The sequence below is a fragment of the Passer montanus genome, unplaced genomic scaffold (genome assembly GCF_014805655.1).
Source record: "Passer montanus isolate IOZ18808 unplaced genomic scaffold, ASM1480565v1 scaffold106, whole genome shotgun sequence".
Taxonomy (NCBI): Eukaryota; Metazoa; Chordata; class Aves; order Passeriformes; family Passeridae; genus Passer; species Passer montanus.
In genome coordinates, this window is record NW_024357170.1 from 207,668 (window position 1) to 220,380 (window position 12,713).

The window sequence follows — 12,713 nt, forward strand, 5'->3', positions numbered from 1 at the left end:
TTCAGCAGAGCATACTGCTTGCTCTTCTTTCTCATTAAGGCCCTCTGTTTCCTTTCTTCTTACTTTTAATGTGAAACATTTCTATGTTACAACTTGAGTTCCTTGTTAACTGTAAATTAAATTTTATACTACAGCCGTTATGTTTCCTTATCTGTTCCTTGCCTTTCTATTAATTCAAAATTGGAAATACTTGCATCTAACTTTTGTGTGTTTCCATTTTGATTTCCAGATACCTAAAAGGCAAGGCAGATGTGCTGACCTTCAGCTTTTTTTCTGCTTTACACCTGTGACTTTTCTTATAGTCACAGTTTTCCTTTTTTGGTTAACCCCCTGTATTTGCTTCCTAAGAGAAGAGGATTGTTCTTTTTTCTTTTTAGGCAGGTGCACCCAAAGCAGTATTAAGGCAATGCACATACATTCTTTTGAACTGTCTTTATGGGAAAAGAACTAGCCAAAAGCTATAGAGCCCTGGAGGTTTAGCTGACAGGTCAAAATGTCTTTGAAGAGTTAGGCAGGTGTAAGAGAGGGAAAGCTGAGTATGCTTGAGCAGGCAGGGAGGGAAAGAGTCTTTCCAGGAGGCTGGGATAGCAAGAGGCATGCTTGACTTAGAATTCTAAAGGTAAGGCATTTCTATTGGAAAATACAGAGAAAATATGTTCTGTGTAGAGGATGTGGGGGTTTGTGGTACACCTCCTGGAAAAGGAAACTGTAGGTAGGTAATTTTTTGGGTTGCTGTTAGGTTAGCCTCTCCTGGGTTTCATAATTCTACTGACACCTTTTGATATTGCTGGTCAGTATGGTGTAGTAAACTGGGGGTACGGAAGTTCTTCAGTTAAAAAAGCACATCTGTTGACACTCATTTACTGACATGAAAGGTGTGTTAGGTCACTTAACAGGTGGCTTTTGAAATATTACTGTTGCAGAAAATTTTCTCTACCTTTCTTGGCCTTGGAATTCTCATTGTAAGCCTAAGGAGCAAAATAAACTGAGAGTTTTCCCCTTCTATTTTTTTTTTTACCTTAAAATTTGTTGCTCCTATGGCACAGAAAACCAGGGGGAAAAAAGCCATCAGGGAAACGTGAAAGAAATATTGTTTCCTGTTGGGAATTTTTCCAGCCAAAATTTGAGGACATTGTAAATTTGTCCAGCCAAAATTTGGGGACATTTTAAATTTGTCCAGAATTTCAAATTGTCATTGTTTTTTCAGGGCCATTAGCTGTATCTTGAACACCTGAACAGTATTGACTGCAAAATGATCAGGTGTTAGTTAGGCTTCCTGTGCACTGTTAAGTAGATTTCATTCAAGTCCTTCCTAGATAGTTTGCTTATTCTTAGATGTGAGACAAGTGACTTTCATTATGCCTTACACTGTGGAGGTATAAATATTTTAGAATATTGAAGAAATACTGGTCTGGAATTTGAGCAACCTGAGCAAAGTTTCCCGCCCCTATTAACAATAACTACAAATATTTGCCCCAAAATATTAAAATAGTTTTTAAGCAGAAAGGCATTTATAGTCAGCTTTACAGCTGGTAGCCAGACATATTTCACAGTTGCTTTTTCCATTTTCCCACTGTTAAACACATGTTTAATTCTATGGTTGGCTGGGTTAAATTGCATTTCTGCTTTTTGAAAATAAAAAAATTATTTTGTTGTTTCAGGCAACTTGCAGACTACTTGAGATTTAGATGTCTCTTTGATGTACTGGAGTTCTGAATAAAATAACTAAGCCCAAGTGTGGCTATGCTTTGGTCCAGAGTTGATTTTGAGTTGTGTTTTCTCATGAATTAAAATTTGCAAATCCTCTTACGGCATCACAGCATGTTGAATTTGGCTCAGGATTTGCAATTTGCAACTAACTGAGCTCCTTTTATGCAGAAAAAAAAGATAATATTACATGCTTCTGAATATGCAACAGAAATGAGTTAAGGTGCAGTTACCAGATAAAGCCACTTTCTTCTCCATTTTTCTTGGGTGTTTATACAACATATTGTGAGATATCTTCTAAGTATTTGCATTTCAGAAGTTACTGGGTAATAACCAACATGTCAGTAGACTATCCCATTTTTATGCACCTTAAAGAATGATAGTTCTGCAAATTAATTCTTAAAACACCTGAAATTTGGAAATACTTGATATCAAAAAACTTTCCTTTGCAGGTGGTTTGAAGCAGTACTCTTTAAAGGTAACACAAACCTGTTCTAATATTTCTCACTCTTTGGCTGTCCATACTTTAAAAGTATTTGCTATCTGGAGGGAATACATAGCTATCAAGGAATATGAGAGACACATATGGGAAAATTTAATACAAATTTAATGAATGCCAGTTGTCTGGGAGATGAAAATTAAGGTTATACAATACATTCCCCAAAACATTCCTTTTTACCTGTTAGTAGGGTAAATTGAATGACAGACTTTCAGATTTTTCAGAGAGCTTTTACTGTAAATTGTTTTGGAGAATATGGAAAAAAATACCAAGGAGCTGTTTTTCCTCCTCAAAAAAACCCAGCTTTTAATAGCTATTTATTTATATTTCGTTTAGTATAATTGCATTTTGATTCTTCTCATAACTGAGTGCTGCTTTGATTAGAATATAATCATTGTCTCAGAGAGCTGAGCATCTGAAATTTGCCTCTGTGAATCACAAGGGAAAACGTTAGTGTACCTGGATGTGAGTAGAGCAATTTGGCTGGGTAGCAAATTAATTTTTCTGCATCCTGAGTTGGAAAGAATGTGTTAGTCTCAGACGGCACCTTTACTGTGTGAGAACTGTCTAATTCAGTCTTTATTTTGGCATGAATAAGGAGGAGGGTTTTGATTTTTATTATTTTCTTCTGATGCATTATTGGGAGGTAGATTTACTACCTTTTAGTTGCTAACTTGTACATGTAAATCTGCATATACACTTTCATAGTGTGTGATCTTTCTTTTAAGTCTTACTTGTAAAATTTTTAGAAGATTTCAGTAATCATTGTGTCATTTTCGCAACACAATTATATCCAGAGCATTTTCATTTTTTGACATTTTTTATTAGTCATATGAAAGAAATTATTTATGAGTCAAATCAAATGTGGAATGTAATAGTTGCATATATAATAAAGCTTTCTCTTAAAAAAAAATATCCATCTAGGGAAAGCTAATATTTTCCATCTGTTTTCCCCCAAACATTTGAAAGTATTAAAATAAATGCCTCAAAATAAAATGGAAGATGAATGAAAAAAAAATCATATAAAGAGGTAGCTAATTAGGTTTCTAATCTAAATATTTCACTTGCATAAAACAGGATTTTTTAAAGATGACAGAGAGGTCAGGGCAAAAATTCATCTTGCATTTTCTGAAAGATAAGATGATTATTCTAAAATTTAGAGTTTTCGGTCACCATTGCAACTGAGATTCTTTTTCATCATTTAAATTTCATTTTCATGATGCAGATGTTAGACTTCAAAAAAGCCTGTTTGGCAAAACTGACTATTTTGAACTGTGGATTGTGCTCAGGAGCGTGCAAAAGTGAGAATCTTCTAGCCTTCCCTCTCTTAGATAGATTTACAAGAAAGATCAATTTGATCTTGAATTCTTGAAATTTGATCATAATTCTTGAAAGAATTATGTTGGCCTAATTCTCCCCTTATGTAGATATTAATTGATTTTAGGCCCATTGCACAACTTGTATTATAGCTGCTTGGGAGCAACACAGTATTCTGTGGCTGATGAATCCCTCTCCATAGAACTGGTTTTCTAAAAGTCTTTAATCTCAAGTTTGCTTTGCCTGTTCATACACAATATTTTGTGTGCCTCATCGTGCAACTATTTACATTTTCATGAACAGTCGTAGCAGTGGTCATTAAAGCTGAGTATGTTCGCTTTATCTGGTGTTTTCAATACTTTAATTTGAGGCAGTTTTCTACAGGAACAATTCTTCAATTATATGTATTTAAGGAAATGAACAAAAAAGAAGAATGAGATGGGAACCTATAGGGTTTATATATATATATAGGTAGTTGAATACTGTTCTGAACATTTTATGTTGCCTGTTGTACAGTTGTCCCCTTGTACTAAACAAGTACTTAAACCACAATTTTTTACTGGTTAATAACAACGTTGTGCATTGGGTTATTCCTACTCAGATGGAGGACTTTGCACTTCCTTTTGTTGAATTTCAGGAGATTTCTCTTGACCCACCTCTCCAGCCTATCCAGTTTCCTCTGAATGGCAACACAACCCTCTGGTTTATCAACTACTCCTCCCAGTATTCCCTGAAAAACCTTACTCTATTTATCGAAAAGTGCAGTGTAAGATCCGAGGGAAAAACCAGCCCAGTGCATTACCCAGAGCAGGGGATGACCTCAGACTGAGATCAGCACAATCCAGCTTCCCTTAACTACTCAGCTTTTACCTGCACTGTGTTATGAAACAGATTTGCTTTGAAGTATTAAGACTCATTGATGTAAAGTGCTTTAATGTGGTTTTCTGAATAGCATGGTTAGTTCTGTTAGAAAAATTTCCTTTTACCTTATGATGATTAATAGAATCGTGCCCATAGGCCTGTTTGCAAATACACGCTATTGTTTCAGCTCTACTTTCAATATGGTTTCCTGTGCTTGTTAGACAAAGGACCTGTGATAACAATTTTTACAAGAAATGTTCTTGCTTAGCCCTTAACTGTCTTGATAAAATGATGAGGTTTTAAATTTTCTTTTAATGTTTTAAGTCACTATGACATCCTCTGCACTTTAGCATACAACATGTCTTATTCTTATTGACAAAGCAGCATTCTTGTATTGAAGTAAAACACATTTGCTGTTCTGAGAGGAATGAAGTAATAATTGCTGGATTTTGCTTTTGAAATAAATCATTTTCCCCTATGTTGTAGTTCTTGCAAAAGCAAAAGGAAACTAAAGAGGTAAATTGTCACAAATTTAGTATTTCCTGCGATGGCTGCAATAGTGTTTTCCAGGAGAAAAATTTCTGGATTAATCAAATGTCCATATAAACAGTCCTCATATACATCCACAGAGCTTTTAATAATATGAGCAGCTACTGAACATGTGACTGTTTTATACATTTGGAAGATGCTGAGGAGTTACCAGTTTTCCATATCGACATCTTGCCAACCTACGCAGTTTTATCTTTTTCTGTTTCTTGCAGGGATCTGATTAATCTGGTGTAGCTCTGAGGTGGTTACTGCACATGCACAGTAGCTGCTGTTACCAAACAAACTGATATCCCTATGCATATGAAGTGATTAATTCAGCCTGAGTCATTTATGAGACTCAATATGAGTCATTTGGTGACCAGCAGAATAGTGAGACCTGACTGTTCTCATTTGGATCCTGGGGTTTTTAGACAGCCTTTTCAACCTGCAGTGCTTCCTATTGTCTCATGTTCCTGCTGTACCCACTGCTCACAACATCCTCTCAATTTTCCCTCTGCTTTCCACAACACTGCCATTCCTCTTCTGTCTCACTGAGCTGCTGGCTGAGCAAGGGGCATCGTGCCTCTCTCCCAGCTGAGTGCTGACTGGCCAGCTGGCCTGCTTGTGCTTATGCCATGAACTGTATAACTCATATTACTGTCTTTGTCTCACCGAGGACATGGCTGTGGATCTTTTCTTTTATTCATCTAGTTGCTGTTTTGTTTTTGGTAGATTGCTTAACCATGTCTAGAAGTACTTAGCATGTCTGTCCTTGTGTCAGACGTGGTTGAAATTGGCCCAAAAGTTCAAAAACAGTTTGAGGACTTGATAGTGAATGGACAGAACTAAAATACAGTGTCACTGCTGCTGTCACCACCATATGTTGTTGGCTGGCTGAGACTGAGTAGGATGTATGGATTCTAGAAGCATTTACACTTCATTATACCTGGCTATCTTCCGTGAGTCCATATTATATCACTAAAATTAGGTTATTGAGGCTCAGACAAATAAAATTTAAAACAATTTTGCTAAACATACAAATATTTTATTTTCATTTAGCTAAAATGGATTGTTCAACTCAGCTGTAATTAGTTACACCTCCTGAAATCACAGTCCACACTGGCTGTTCTGGTTAGTTTGTCAGGTTCCTTTGCAGAGCAGCTATTACCTCCTTTACCTGTATTCCATGGCTGAAAAGTTTGTTTTAGAATAATTTTTGATACTTGTTGGTAATTTCTTGCTATCCACATGAGCAATAGGGCTTGGGGAATACGTTCTCTAAATTATGGTTATAAAAGTGAAAAGGTTTGTCATTAATAGCTATCCATCAAAGGATTGACAACCAATCTTACACCTTCTTTCGCAGACTTGTCAATGTCTGTTGTCCAGAAAGATTTTTTAATCACCATTTCAAGTGAATTTATTTCTATCTTCCTTAATTCTTTTATCTCATTCAGTTTCCTGTATTATTAACTAGGGAAAAAAGTCCAGATCGCATGTCATATTTCTGTGTCCGAATTTGTTGAAGCAAATAATTACCAGTCACAAAAGAAAGCCACATACATCCTAGGAAGTATTTAAAATCTAGAGAGTTGTGCCAAAGTGGTTTGTAGTTGCATTGCTAAAAAACTCAAACCAACCCTATGTACTTCTGTCTTTTATTTCTTTTTGTAGTGCTATAAGAGAAGCAGATAGTGGCAGAGTATTTTACTAATTTCTTTCTGTTAATATTGTTGTGAATAAATCAGTTATTGCAGTTGTTAGCCTGATTGTAATTACCCAGATTGCCTTTATGTCCTCATTTTTAGCAGAAACTCTTTCATATTTTCCAGTCATATGGCACTATCCCCACTTTGTAGCTCTATTAAGAAGAGGTTTTATATAACAGCTTTCTCATAATTCAGTCACAGAAATTATCTGATCCCCATCCAAATGTAGTACATTGATCCTTAATTTTACTTCTGCCTCTCTTTCTGTGCCTTATTCTCCTTAGTCAGAAATCTCTAATTTATTATTCTCAATGGAAGGACTTTGAGTCCTATTTAGTTTGGTTTTAATCTTTTTTAATCTCTCCTAGTTTAGATAAATCCCTTACTTTGGTACTTTTCTTGTAGTTCATCTGAAGAAAGATCTACTGCTATTTTAATTTTCTTTGCAAACTCTCACTCAGCCTTTTGGTAGTTCGTCTTTTATCCCTGTTTCTCCTGACTGGGAACATGCATTTCCTGATTTGTATCTGACATTTTTGCTTAAAAGACCTTTCTTGTTAGCTTCAGCCATTTGCTGTCTTTAGCTAGCAGTGAGGCAGGACATCTTTCAGATCTCAGTATTAGATCTCTGTGCTAACCACTTCATAGTCACCAAAAGAATTTGGCAAACGGTGTCTTTTGGTCACCAAAAATACTTGTTCTGCAACCAGACAAAGCCCTAAGCATCAGATAAATTAATTCAACTACAATAAACAAGGCCTTTCTCCTTCTGATGTGGGGACAAGGTCCGCATTACTTCTGCTTCTTTTCAGATGAACCCAGTGCTATGTAAAGCATCTGAATCGGGGAAAGAAGAAGCATGTGCTTGATATGCAAGTAGACAGCTCGAGTATAATAATAGGAGGGTTTCATGTTTCTGCATTCTGCAGTGTGGATATAACAAGTTGTTTCAGTTTTGTGTTCGTTGAAGTAAAAATTCATAGAGCGTGAGACAGCCTAGAGTGGAAGGAACCTTGAAATGTCATCTGGCTCAACCTTATGTGAGAAAGGCAGCCTGGATGAGATTTTCTAGCACCTGCTCTGGTCACATCTGGAAAACCTCCAGTGAAGGGGCTCCAGGACATCCCTGGGGTGGTTGTTCCGCTGAATGGTTTTTCTCACTCTTAACAAATTCATTTCTTATATTGAGATGAGTGCTCTGCTGGTACAACTTGTACTCATTGCCCTTTTTCAGAAAGAAGCTAGAATCTCTGTCACTACCATTCTTGTAACAATCAGCTGTTCAGACACTCATCTTGCTCTTTCAGCCTGAATTATGAGTGGCAGAAGGCTATAGTTACTCATGCTTTGTGTCAGAGCGGAATGAAAATATTAACTCCTGAAGCCCTGTGCTTCTGTGTGAAATCTGCATTTATGTTTGTGGTAGTGAGCTTTCATTAGTTACCCTGGCCAGGAATACTGTCCTGGGGAGGTAATCCAGCAGTGGCACAATTATGTCATACTTCTGGTGATCCAAGAGGGATTTCCAAAGAAGAGGCAGTGATACAAAAGAGTTTTACCTATGAGAAAGCATAAGATTGAACCTTTTGGACTTTTTGCACTTGCCATGATTCAAAATTGATCTCCAAATATCCAGTGATGCATTAAACTGTAGCCCACATTTTTTGACTGATTTTAATGATTTGCAGCCTGTCTATAACTAATATACATTCTAAAGATATTTTTTATTTTGGCTTTTGTTTGCAAGGTACTGTGATAAACATAGAGGAAGTTGGTAAATGTGCAAAAATATTGCCTACTAGAGGAAAAAAAATAGTTGAACATTTTTCATAGGTTTCCCTTTGCGTTTCAGGTATTGGTGGCAATCTAGTAGCTATTCAAGCTAGCAGAATTTCTACCTACCTCCATTTACATAGCATTCCTGGAGAGCTGCCAGAGGAGGCCAAGGGTTGCTATTACCCATGCAGAACATACTGTGGTACAGGTATGTCTTAGTTAAAAATCCTCTCTCATATCTCTTTACCCCTGTGTGCCAGACTGTACCAACAGTCAGAAATGGCAATGAACTGAACTTGCTGTGTGCAATTCGAAGGCTGGGTGAGGCTCTGCAGTTTCCCTTGCCTGCAGCTGTTTTTGCCTGTGAGAATCACAAGAAACTCCCTGAGGGGTGGATTAGCAGAGAGGAGCACAGAGAAGGGGTAGTCCTGGAAAGGGCTGGTGAGGCAGAACACCTGGATAACCACTCAGAAAGGTTTCAGCCTTCAACTTTCCTTAGCTTTTCTACCTGCTCCCAACCTTTGTCTGCCTTCAGAACTTCAAACCAATTTCCTGTTAGGGCCAAACATTGTATCAGACATAATTACCAAGCCAAATCCTTGCTTTCCATTTCCAGTTTGCCATTTTCTCTCTAGAGAAATTATCTCTAGATAATTTGAAATTATCTAGAAAGTATCTCTATATAATAATGCAAATTATTTCTTCACAGCTTATTCCTCCCCTATATTTCCCACTTTCCTAATGATGTAGTAACTGTGGTGAAATGTGATCTGTCACCAGATTTAATCTGTATTACCCTTCCATTTATTAAATTAATTGAAACAGATGTGAAAGTGGTAAACGTGGGATTACTTTTTAGAAATACAAGGTATTTTTGAGGATGTCTTGAATATGGAGTCCCAAAGATCTTCTTTGCTAGTAAGACTTAGGGAAGTCCAAAAATGTAGATGGTATTACATGAACACAGAATGAAGGCAGTTTGCACCCTTTTCAAGAAGGGCTCTGCTTACCTTTTCTGGAAGACAGTGAAATTCCTCAAGGAGTCTTCTAGTGGAAAATAATGCCTGCTGTTCCACAGTAGCCAATGCTGCGGAATTCCAAAAATGGGAGTTTTTATATTGAAATGAAAAAAAATCTAATATAGGAATTGAAGAGCTTAATCCCATTTTGGATTTTTTTAAAATTTTTTTTTAAATTTTTTTTTTTTTTTTATTGTAGGAGTAAATAACAAATCAGCCCAAGTTCTCCTTCTCTTGGTGATTCCTGGACACCTGATTTTCTTGTACACTATCCACTTAATGAAAAGCGGACACACTTCCTTAACCCCCATCTTTATAGCAGTCTATTTGTTTGCAGCTCTGCTACAGGTAAGAATAAGTACAACTGGCAAATGCTTGTATAAAATCAAGTTCTTGAAGAAAATAATTTTTTTCCTGGTATCTGAAGTCTCATGAAGGGTACAAGAAGGTGTGGTTTAATAGAGGCTTTCAGCACAGCTCTGGAGCAGCTGACTGTCTCCACAAATACACAGCTCACACAGGTGTGCTGTTCTTGTGAGTGCTTTGCAGAGCACACTTGACTGCATTATCTCTTTGCCATGCATTTTTCACATGCTTTTGGAACCATTGCATCTAAACCCCCATCATTTTAATCAACTGGAGGGGAAATGGAAAGAAGGGAAGGGAAATGGAAAGAAGGAACAGTAGCATTTATGAATAATAAGAATAAATGAAAACTGTTAAATAAATCTCCTAAAGTGGTTCACGTTACTGTTTTAGTTAACATAGTCCAGTAGATGAAAATATTACAACTTTCTTGGTGTGTTCCTAATATTTATTAGTTTAAATTAATATGACAGCAAACACTGTACAAGAAATTGTAATTGCATTAATTGTCAAACTTTGTTGCCTTATTTGGCTGTTTTACCTAATGATCTGTTCATACCCAACAAGGGTAGTTCTTGAAAGAAGCCTTTTGAAATAGTAGTGTCTTAAAGTGAAATAGTTTCATTTTGAGAAATCACTAATACAAAATTAAATATATATTTTTATTATTGTTATTTTATTATATGTTATTATTGTATTATTTTATTAGTCACATATAATTTTAGGTATAACCTGCCTGAATTAATTATAATGTTTCATTACACCTTAGAACCAAAAAGTGACTGTGTTCCACAGTAGAAGTGTAATCGAAGTATCCATAATTTAAATACACATACTGCCTCAAAAAATGTGACCAATTAAGTTTTAGAATACAAACAACAACATTATCAACAGGTCAATACTTATAAAATTATAATTTTAATGTTCTGAATTGTCCCTTTTTTTCACCCTGCTATCTCAATAAGGACAGGTTTCAGAAACTGTTACAATTTTACGTGGGAATTTTACACCTTTCTGGTAGAACATGACTGGTATTGTTTCAACCTTTGCAAGTGAGAGTGTCATACTAAAAGACATACATTAGTTTTCATTTCCCTCTTAGATAATATTCCTAGTTTCCAGCCTTATAACTTGCTTTATAATTTGGTTTCCTGAGGTTTCCTTTACTCTATCTGTTCTGTCTGGGTTGGGGCAGCAGCCCCTGGTAACAGAAGACTGCAGAATGATTTCTGTCAGTATTACACTTCCAAGATTTCCTGTGGGAATCAACCTGAATTCATAAATCCAGTCCTCCTGCTCACACAACTGCAATCACAGCATGTTTAGAGACACTTTTTCCTCAGACTTGAGAAATGCAGAAATTTCAGTTTTTCACCTGAAGGCATTATGGCAGGACTCTCAAGTGACATAGTAATTTAAACCCAGCAGCATGCCAGGTTTTCACCTGAAAACCAAGTGAAGGCATTATGGCAGGACTCTCAAGTGACATAGTAATTTAAACCCAGCAGCATGTATACAGGTGCAAAGTTGCATTTTCATTAATTCAGGATCTGATTGGAGTATTCAGATTTTAGTTATGTATCTCTGTTGCAGTACCTCAGGCCACACCTGATTTTCTTGATTTTTCACCAATAAAGCAGACATAGAGCTTTTTACTTCTTTTTCCCTGCTCCCTTTTATGGATTATTTTTTCCTCTGTATCTTGTGTCTTTAGTCATAAAAGACATTTAGAGATGTATTTACTTGGAAACTGGGTACCAGTATTGCAAACTATAACTTCTCATAGGTCTTGACATATTTACAATTTGAAACACCTTGGTTTTAAAGACCTGCAAATCTGTAATAGATTCCTTTCCCCATTTGAATTATTCTGGCATTTTTCTAGTAGTGGTTATTGTAGTGTTGCACACCTCTAATTGGAGCAGATTTAGTTTGCAGAGAGATGATGCTTGCTTTAACCCTTAAATCTTCAACACATTTTATTTACCTGTCAGTCTGAAGTACTTCCATGCTGCAGTTTCATGCTTTTAAGTTTCTTCTGTCCCAAGGAAAGCACTTAAATATTTGTATGCATTCCTCTTCCCTTTTTCAGTGACAACATATATGCACTTGCAAACAGCAAAAAACAGTTTTCAAGCTGCCATTTATTTTGGCATAACCTAACAGCTACTGATCTAATTTTTCTGAATTATTTTATATTTCTGCCCTCTCAGTGAGACCTTTTCCAGTTCTGCTGTAAAACTGATAAACCTCACAGCTAAGTATAATTATTTCAATTAGCAACAAACCAAATGCATTAACAGTCTTTTGAGCAGTGAAAGATCTGTATACTGGGCCTTTTTTATAATATTTTGGACTTTGATTCATTTTCACTTTGCATTGAAGATATACGAAAATAGTGTCAAAAATTAAAATCCTGCTTGCAAGCTGGATATTTTGTGTTTGAGGTGGCAGACAATAATTTAGCAGCATACAGTATTGATATCATTGCTTTGCCCTTTGCCATTCCTTACTTGTATTGAGCTGGGGGGCAGAAAGGGCTGCTGAAAATGCTTATGGAAATATACCACCTATGTAGGTTTTTCCTCACTATGTTAAAAAATAATGCTAAATTAAAAAAATAACAATGGCAATTAAATTAATTTTCTGTCTTTAAAATTCAATGACTATTGTATGGTGTTAAATTATTTAATGACATATTTCACAGTGGACTGCAATAGATGGTTAATTGAGTTTGATTCTGTTTATTATTCCTGACAGTCCACCTCTGTTTATTTAAAATGGAGAGGAAAGGGTTAGAGAAATGGCAAATGTAGAACTCTAAATGGAATGTTGGAGTAAATGGGAAAAAAATCAAGAAAATGTTAATGCAAAGACATGGATTATTCCTTTTATATTCCTCTCTGTCTCTATCAGTTTATGCTATCCCAC

General features: G+C 36.1%; 1 protein-coding gene across 3 annotated transcripts in view; it reads left to right on the plus strand.

The window, feature by feature from the left end:
- The window catches only part of SLC41A2 (solute carrier family 41 member 2), a 43,262-nt gene that overhangs the window by 22,053 nt on the left and 8,496 nt on the right, over positions 1 to 12,713 (plus strand). For all 3 annotated transcript variants that reach the window (XM_039721047.1, XM_039721039.1, XM_039721040.1), the window contains exons 9-10: positions 8,474 to 8,605; positions 9,616 to 9,764. In XM_039721047.1, the coding sequence (XP_039576981.1) occupies positions 8,474 to 8,605; positions 9,616 to 9,764 (281 nt within the window). The remainder of the gene's footprint in view (positions 1 to 8,473; positions 8,606 to 9,615; positions 9,765 to 12,713) is intronic.